Genomic DNA, 10,001 nt, shown 5'->3' with positions numbered 1-10,001 from the left:
ACTTAATATAGCATGTTCTGCTTCTAGTTTGCTCTTTGTACAAGTAATCTGAAACGGAAAATTCTTTTATGGTTTCTTTGGACGTGCTGTGAAAATTTATATTTTGTCACACATACATTATGTTTTGTGGAACTTATCTTTCAGCTGAACTACGATTTCTCTTCTTCCAGTGCTTTCACACTTTTTTTTTTTTTTTTAACCATTTGTGCTGCGTAAGCAAACTCCAACACTGAAGCAACCTTTTCCAGTTTTTGCTTTAGATACTTTTTCTCACACTGATGTTTCTTTTTTTCCATAGGAGGCTGGGATGGTTGATTTGGGGGATGGGAGCAAACAGTGAGGTCATTGGTTCCATCGGATTAGGAAATAAAGTCGGCTGTGCCCCTTCAAAGGAACCATCTCAGCACTTGCCTGAAGCGATTTAGGGAAATAGCGGAAAACCTAAATCAGGATGGCTGGGCTCGGGTTTGAATCACTCGGTCCACAGGAGATTCACTTAAAATCTGAAAACTAGTATTTAAAGAATCCAGTGCCAGATTTGATGCTATTTCACCTTCACTCAACATCATCTCTGGAACTACCAAGCACAGCTGAGCCAACACCTGCAGGGTTTAATGGATTTTGTGATATTTGTTTTCTACATTTGCTGCAAATTTTTCCACCTTGCAATATATTAGTACACTTGTAATATATTAGTGCACTTGTTTACCATACAGTCCTGAACATTCCTCAAATTATTCTGTACTCTTGCTTGACCTCCTACTTTAAATGGACTGTAACACTACAATTTTGACTTAAAATCCACTGTTTACAAACTTCTACTATATACTATTTCACAGCATATACATGCTGCAGTTTGTGTAAACAAGCCATACACGTCATAAAAGCTAATGGCCATTGGTTGAAATAAAAGTCTATATGATTGGCTGCTCACAACAAAAAATTTTCACCAATTTGTCAGAATAATAGTGACTGCTATTATCTGCTGTTCAGGAAATCCAGTTTCTTACTACATTTTGTTAGTAATGCCTTTGGTGTGCGCTCTTGATATTTACGATGTTTATATTAGAATATTAGGGCAATACAACATATTTATAAAAAACTGAAGGTGGGATATTTTAAGATAGTCATGGTTAACGGTTAAGGTCAATGACCTTGAATGTGGCAATTCTTAGAAACCCGCTATATTGCTTATCAACATAAAGCTCTGCTCATTAGCTTTTCAGTGATACAAGTTTCATTGCTATATCTGGACTAGAACCAGAACTACAGCCATTTACGTTGGTACAGAAACCTATAACTCATTCACAACTGTCATATATCTCTGCAAATTGGTAGTTTTCTGTCTCTTATTTAGATCATTGAATGCATCAAATGTGAAAGAAATCTGAGAGGTTCAGGTTGAGTGCTGCACTGAATTGATACGGAATCACACCATAGTGCTTACCTAATTTAGTGTCAGACACAGATGAAAACAATGAAATTTAATTTTAAAACAGTTTCATTTAAAATAATTTTGGCCTTTTAAGGAGGCAAGGTGAGCTTTTACTCCAATATTTGCATAAAAGTCAATATTTGCCACATTCAAATCTAAAAGAAAACCCTCTGCACAATTAATAAAAGACCTTGTTGCTCAATGACAGTTTTTCGAGTGTCATGAGCAGCTTATAAGCAACACTATCGAATTCAGGCAAAAGTGGATTGGAGCCCATCTTGTATGCTTGGTGCATCATGAAGAATGATGACCAGTTTCACCTCAGAGGCATTGGGTTTGCAGGTCGTGCTGAATGATCCAGTCTTATAAAACATACTGGAATGCATTTAATATTGTCAATCTGCTTCTGACCTCATGCACTCAGTGGGTTATCTGAAGCCTATTGATTTTCATCAAATAGAAGTATTTTCATTTGAGGAATGTAAATGACTGTTTTTGCATGCAGTCAGGAAGTAAAAAATTGTCTCAGACTGTGCCTTGCATACCTAAGTAAGCTCAATACAACTGTGGTGCAGCAAGTCGTGACACTTTTTTTTCTTTTCCTAATACTGTCTGGTGGCCATTAAATTATGTTTGATGTTAAACAGAAAATCTTGCTGTTTGTTGGAAACAGTGACTAATGACTGACCATGTAGGACCCAATCTTAAATTTCACAAAAAATATTTGCCCAGCACATTTGTCAGCATCTCTCTGCCATATGATGAGATGCTTGCAAACGTATTTATGTTATAAAACAATACACACTTCAGTTCCAGACTCTAATTGCAATTCTTTCTCATTTTTAATCCACAGTGCTGTTGGTCCCTACTTCCATTAATTTTGAGAGTTGCAATTGCATTATACCACTACTACAATCATCATGCCAGATAATTAGAAAAAAGAATATGAAATCTTTATTCTCTGTTAACAATTCACAGTCTTAAGTTTTCTGAGCACTTGACAGTTTCTACAAGTGACAATTCAGTCGGTAACATGTCCACCTCCTGACAAGCAAGGAGTCCCAAATGAGCTGCCTGCTAATGTTAGTTTCAGGTCAATAGCCCCATTCAGCATTTAGCTCACCTCAAAAATGCTTTATACTACTCTCGTGACAAAGATTGTCAAGCCACCTTGTGAAACAAAATGTTCCACAATTGGACACAATGGTGCTTACTGAAACATGTCTCAGACATAAGATCTGGAAGAGGTTACCAGCCACCAACTCAGTAAACCTATGGTCACCAAAACTCTATCTCGACAAGTTCTGTGAGATCCATGCCATTTGGCAGTACCCAACAGGCACATGTAACTTCCAGTATGCTCTCAATGAGGCAGAAACATTACCTCCACCACCATCACATTCCTCCCCTTCCACTGACAGGTATCTCTAATCACTGAGCATTAGTATGAAGTGTATGCAACAGCTATGGAGTAAAAATTCATGGCAGATAAAGTAAAATAAGCTGACCCCACCTTAACAATGGAGAGTGAGACTTTGGTATGGACAGCATAATGAATTCAGAGTCTCTCCACATGTTGGGAGACCCTAACTCGCAAGTCCCTCTCTCCAGTGTTGTTTGTCTGAACTATTTTTATCTAGCAACTAAGAGCCAAAGCACCTCTTCTGGCTCGAGGTCCCTTCCAGGGACTGCTCTGACTGACAAGAGGCAATTACACTGGGATGTAATTAATCAGACTACCATGAACAACTACTTCCCATTGTCTATTAGAACGGGGAAGCAGAATGATAAATGCGTAACTAAAGATAGTAAACATTGATGAAATGTGTATTACAATCCATTCATTCACAGATTGTGCTCTGTAAAACCGCTTCGAAGGTAAATCTTGAGATGCGGAATGAATTGAGCTAACTATTTGTAATCTTGCTTTGCTTAAGTTTATTACTAATGTACTACAATTGTAATCTAAGTATGCGAGATGGAAAGCGAAAAGGAACCTCTTATCGAAAAGTTTGGATTTTGATCCACTGTAATTTTTATGTTCAGCATATTCTGAACAATTTAGAGCAGAAATAGATTTCTATCTCTACATTCAAGTTAGTTGTCACAGGCTGAATATTGACAATGGACAATTGAGAGTGTTAAGATAATACGTTTTAAAGTTCCACTTTATTGTCATCATTTAAGAAACTGCAAAAATGTGGGAAATTAAGGAGATGGGACCTGGATAAACTGAAAGAACCAGAGGTTGTACAGGGTTTCAGGGAGAGCATAAGGGAACAATTGACAGGAATAGGGGAAAAAAATACAGTAGAAGAAGAATGGGTAGCTCTGAGGGATGTAGTAGTGAAGGCAGCAGAGGATAAAGTAGGTACAAAGACGAGGGCTGCTAGAAATCCTTGGGTAACAGAAGAAATATTGAATTTAATTGATGAAAGGAGAAAATATAAAAATGCAGTAAATGAAGCAGGCAAAAAGGAATACAAACGTCTCAAAAATGAGATCGACAGGAAGTGCAAAATTGCTAAACAGGGATGGCTAGAGGACAAATGTAAGGATGTAGAGGCTAATCTCACTAGGGGTAAGATAGATGCTGCCAACAGGAAAATTAAAGAGACCTTTGGAGAGAAGAGAACCACGTGTATGAATATCAAGAGCTCAGATGGCAGCCCAGTTCTAAGCAAAGAAGGGAAGGCAGAAAGGTGGAAGGAGTATATAGAAGGTTTATACAAGGGCGATGTACTTGAGGACAATATTATGGAAATGGAAGAGGATGTAGATGAAGACGAAATGGGAGATACGATACTGCGTGAAGAATTTGACAGAGCACTGAAAGACCTGAGTCGAAACAAGGCCCCCGGAGTAGACAACATTCCATTAGAACTACTGACGGCCTTGGGACAACCAGTCCTGACAAAACTCTACCAGCTGGTGAGCAAGATATATGAGACAGGCGAAATACCCTCAGACTTCAAGAAGAATATAATAATTCCAATCCCAAAGAAAGCAGGTGCTGACAGATGTGAAAATTACCGAACTATCAGTTTAATAAGCCACGGCTGCAAAATACTAACGCGAATTCTTTACAGACGAATGGAAAAACTGGTAGATGCAGACCTTGGGGAGGATCAGTTTGGATTCCGTCGAAATGTTGGAACACGTGAGGCAATACTGACCTTACGACTTAGCTTAGAAGAAAGATTAAGAAAAGGCAAACCTACGTTTCTAGCATTTGTAGACTTAGAGAAAGCTTTTGACAATGTTGACTGGAATACTCTTTTTCAAATTCTAAAGGTGGCAGGGGTAAAATACAGGGAGCGAAAGGCTATTTATAATTTGTACAGAAACCAGATGGCAGTAATAAGAGTCGAGGGGCATGAAAGGGAAGCAGTGGTTGGGAAAGGAGTGAGACAGGGTTGTAGCCTCTCCCCGGTGTTATTCAATCTGTATATTGAGCAAGCAGTAAAGGAAACAAAAGAAAAATTTGGAGTAGGTATTAAAATTCATGGAGACGAAGTAAAAACCTTGAGGGTCGCCGATGACATTGTAATTCTGTCAGAGACGGCGAAGGACTTGGAAGAGCAGTTGAACGGAATGGACAGTGTCTTGAAAGGAGGATATAAGATGAACATTAACAAAAGCAAAACGAGGATAATGGAATGTAGTCAAATTAAATCGGGTGATGCTGAGGGAATTAGATTAGGAAATGAGACACTTAAAGTAGTGAAGGAGTTTTGCTATTTAGGAAGTAAAATAACTGATGATGGTCGAAGTAGAGAGGATATAAAATGTAGACTGGCAATGGCAAGGAAAGTGTTTCTGAAGAAGAGAAATTTGTTAACATCGAATATAGATTTATGTATCAGGAAGTCGTTTCTGAAAGTATTTGTTTGGAGTGTAACCATGTATGGAAGTGAAACATGGACGATAACTAGTTTGGACAAGAAGAGAATAGAAGCTTTCGAAATGTGGTGCTACAGAAGAATACTGAAGATAAGGTGGATAGAGCACGTAAATAATGAGGAGGTATTGAATAGGATTGGGGAGAAGAGAAGTTTGTGGCACAACTTGACTAGAAGAAGGGATCGGTTGGTAGGACATGTTTTGAGGCATCAAGGGATCACAAATTTAGCATTGGAGGGCAGCGTGGAGGGTAAAAATCGTAGAGGGAGACCAAGAGATGAGTACACTAAGCACATTCAGAAGGATGTAGGTTGCAGTAGGTAATGGGAGATGAAGATGCTTGCACAGGATAGAGTAGCATGGAGAGCTGCATCAAACCAGTCTCAGGACTGAAGACAACAACAACAACAACAACATTTAGTTTGACATTCTTAAGAAACAAATTCTGCATATATATTATCCTTAAAGTATCCTTTGTCCAATGATACAGACATTTTTAAGCTAACATAACATATTAAGTGGTTAACCCCTGTAGACCTGTACCACATTACAGCGTACACAAATTTAAAACTAAATAAATTGACTGCAAATTGAGATAGTGTTTCCTACACAGCTGCTTCTTTTTTGGCACAATATTGGTATTTTTCCTCTATGTTACGGTCCTTTTTAGAACAAATTTTGATTCTGAAACCATTACCAAGGCCAAAACCATCTAAAATTTTGAATTCACGAAACTCCTAAAAATAGTTTACTGAGATACCATATTTTACAGTAGCCAAAGATTTGATTTTCCACTTCTAAAATGGTTATGTCTGAAGGGGTTCAAAGTCTTTCACAAACTGTGGTTTCGCCTTCCTTGTGTTCTGGAATTTTTGTCTGGTCAGGTTCTTCCTCAGGATTCTCATTGACACTGACTTGAGATTCTCATTCAGGTTCTGGTTCTACTTCAGGACACAGAGTCTTTATCTCTCTTTGCAATAGGACCTGATGTTTTGAAAGAATCTGTTCATTGTCGTAACCCCTGCTGGAATTACTACATCGGGAATCCCAAAAGGTCAATTTCCTTTGACGAAAGATGTGGTGCACAAATTCACTTCCATTGACATCCATTTTGCAATATACGTTATCTCTGTATCTAATTATGAACTCAAAGTGAATGTATTTAGTTTTGTAAGTTACTTTGTTAGCATTACTATTCTTAAAAACATTTAGCCACTCATACATACTGAGAGCAACTTCTTCTGCTTCATTTCTAGCAGAAACAGCACAGTTAAGATGTGTTGCAGGCATAGGTTTTAGTTGCTACTGTACCATTAGCTGTCGGGAGGCATTTTAAAGCTGCCAACTGCAAATTGGTAACATATGTAGGCATTTACAGTCTAGTGTAAAAAGGAGCCACTTGTCTTGTTTGGCATTATTGTATTTACATAATGATTTTCATTTATACAAAGCTACTCTGAAGTTCTTAAAAGTCTATAAATTTAGGATATATTATTTCATGTAGTGCTCCATACACAGCTCCAAAATTTAGAAAAGGGGCCTCTTGTTGGGCCAATGTTATTTCCCCGTAACAGAAGAGATCTGTTTTCAGAAGACTAACATTGAGTGCTTTTAATGATAATATTAATTCCTGTTGGGCTCTTGCAACCTTCAATCAATACGAGCATGTACAGAATGAAGTAAATTATTACAATAAAAAAAAAAATGATAAATATATTAAAAACAAACATTCCAAGACTTACCAAGCGGGAAAGCGCCGGTAGACAGGCACAATAAATAAAACACACAAACACACACACAAAATTTCTAGCTTTCGCAACCGACGGTTGCTTCTTCTGGAAAGAGGGAAGGAGAGGGAAAGACGAAAGGATGTGGGTTTTAAGGGAGAGGGTAAGGAGTCATTCCAATCCCGGTAGCAGAAAGACTTACCTTGGGGGAAAAAAGGACAGGTGTACACTCGCACTCGCGCGCGCCCCCGTTTTATTTATTGTGCTTATCTACCGGCGCTTTCCCGCTTAGTAAGTCTTGGAATCTTTGTTTTTAATATATTTTTCCCATGTGGAAGTTTATTTTATTTTATTTACATCATTAATTTGAACCCAAAAAATGAAAAAAAGGTATTTTAGACATTACCAAGTGTTTCTGGATGTACTGAAAATTTTACTTCTCTCAGAAGAGGTCCCTTTTTGCTTTCTATCTCCCATATGCTTCAACAGCTATAATTAAATACAGCTGAAATTAGGCTATACAACTTTCAATGAATCTATGGAAGTTCCAGGACAGTGAATGTGATGATGTTACAGCTTCCATTTTAGACCTTTCACCTCAAACTCTGAGCTCTAAACAGCATGAAGAACTGAAAACCATAATGTATAAAATAATGCTGGAATATTTTGACAATTTAAAAATGCACTTATTTGACATTAGATCACAAATGATTTTCATTTTTTAGAGTCTTGGTCATCAGAGTTTTAGATCTTGGCAGTCAAATACTACACAACTTAAGGTTGGAACAAAATTTTCTTAAGATACAGAGCTTGCTACTAACTGATTTCAACACACAGTCTTTAATTTGTTAAAACTTAAATACATTGAATTGATGTTCCACAATTTTTTATTTTGAATTTTTGCAACTCCTATTCACTTTGCTCATGGCTGTTTCTTTGAAGTATATGTACACTGTTTCTTATGACTGCTAGTCATATACACACTATGCACAGAAAATGGGCCTTACTAAAGATAAACATAATTAATTATGAAGCAACTAACATAGCATTAGTTGTTAAGCAGTCATACGGACATATACAGAAGCATAAATTAAAATTCAGCAGCAACATTACCACTTCTTAACCTCCAGAATTTCTTTTATACCACTGATGAAAGAAATAAGAGGGGGACACTGTAAGTGTTTGGAACTCAACTTGCACTCTTGTCATGATTTACGCAATGCTATGGATAGAGGAACGCAAAATAAAACACTATTTCTGGACTTTCACAAAACCTTATGGGGTCAATACCACAATGGCATCCTCCAATGAAAATATGTTCTTTAAGGACATCTAACCGGGTTTGCATGGGATCAAAAATTTACTTAGAGGCAATATTCACAACATTACGTTGTATGGACAACCATCCACAAACACTGATGTAAAATCTGCTGAGCCCCTGGAGAATATAATAGGGCTGTCGCTGTTCACATTACATATTAATGACCTAGCGGATAGCAATAGTTGCAATCTTAGGTTTTTCACAGATGGTGCAGTTATATATGAGGAAGTTGCACATGTCAAAAACTGCAGACACAACCAGTTATATTTTGACAAAATATCAACCTGGCCCAAAGACTAACAACTAGATATTAATGTAAAGAAATGCCAAAATGTGCACTTCAGGAAACATAAAAGTGTGGTATTCTTTGACTATAGGGTTAATGGGTCACAACTAGATCCAGTCACGTTGAATAAATACTTGTTTATATGACCCACAGCTACGTCCATTCTTGTAGCACAAATATTTGTGAATAACAATGTGCAGAACGTGGAACTGCCATACAGACTTGACTGTGGGCAGAATGACAAGCTAAGATTCGTTAGTCAGATACGGGGCAACTGCAGTTTATTTACAAAACGGTGAGCATGCAAAACATTTGTAGGGTCTGTAATTCAATACTACTCAAATGGATAGACTTGTACAAGATATAACACAGAGTACACAAAGTTGGTAAACACCTGAACGCTACGGCTCTTTCAGTATGAAGTTATTTTTATCAAATCTGCAGCCTGATTGTCATTGCAATAAAGGTGCATGATCTAGATGCATTCCTGAAACATACAGCCATAAAACAACTACTTAATGGATGTCACAAGACGTCAAGACTCTTCATGATGGTGATAGCAACACATTTTTAAAGATCTAAACCATTATGTGCTACTGTTACTGCTTCGTGTTGCTTTGGAAAAATCGAACAAACAGTTTACAACAGCGCCATAACTTCAAGGAACTTTGATGCAATGCACGTCAGAGGCAGCGAACATTAACAAAAGTTAAAGAAACATGAATGATGCGGAAAAGAGGTGGTCCTATTCATCAGTTGGCGATAACTGTGGTATCATTCTCCCCATGTTTTCGAACTGGAACAATAAGGTTATATTACGCATTACATATTGAGTATTTTGGCACCACTGCGACAGGGAAACAGCTGACACTAACAAAACACCCCTTCCGTGATGGCGATAGCGGTGGTTTGGTATGACTTGAACGGCAGTTTATGTACTGAAATAGTGAACATTGGTATTTGACCGAAATGCTCTTAAATAAACAAGTTCGTCATCGATAGCATACAGATGCTGCCAATGAGTAAACTGCGATTGATATCAGTGTATAATGTACCCCAGACGTCACTGTGTTTGACATTTGACGTGTTGTGAAAACAAAATACAATTATTCACGTGGTTTGGGAACTGCCTTTTACGATGCAGTTACGATTAATTACTGGCGTTTAACGTCGTTAGTTACACTGGGCGTAATGATCCATCCTTACCGTATATATTTTTTAAGAGCATCGTGTTTAATGTGACAAGATGATTCCTTTGAAAGATAACGAAGATGTGGCGTGCTTTCTCGTCACAAAACATTCATGGAAAGGGAAGTAAGTATTTTAGCT

The 10,001-nt window shown here is 37.6% G+C and overlaps 1 protein-coding gene across 1 annotated transcript in view; it reads left to right on the top strand.

Moving 5' to 3' along the window:
• Nucleotides 1–7,713: 7,713 nt before the first annotated feature.
• The window catches only part of LOC126273173 (dnaJ homolog subfamily C member 13), a 337,754-nt gene continuing 335,466 nt past the window's right edge, over nt 7,714–10,001 (top strand). The window contains exon 1 of the mRNA XM_049976652.1: nt 7,714–9,986. Coding sequence (XP_049832609.1) covers nt 9,919–9,986 — 68 coding nt within the window. The 5' untranslated portion in view covers nt 7,714–9,918. The remainder of the gene's footprint in view (nt 9,987–10,001) is intronic.

Source organism: Schistocerca gregaria, chromosome 5, assembly GCF_023897955.1.
Source record: "Schistocerca gregaria isolate iqSchGreg1 chromosome 5, iqSchGreg1.2, whole genome shotgun sequence".
In the NCBI taxonomy this organism is placed as follows: Eukaryota; Metazoa; Arthropoda; class Insecta; order Orthoptera; family Acrididae; genus Schistocerca; species Schistocerca gregaria.
The sequence above is the reverse complement of the archived record's forward strand: the minus strand, read 5'-3'. Positions and strand labels throughout refer to the sequence as shown.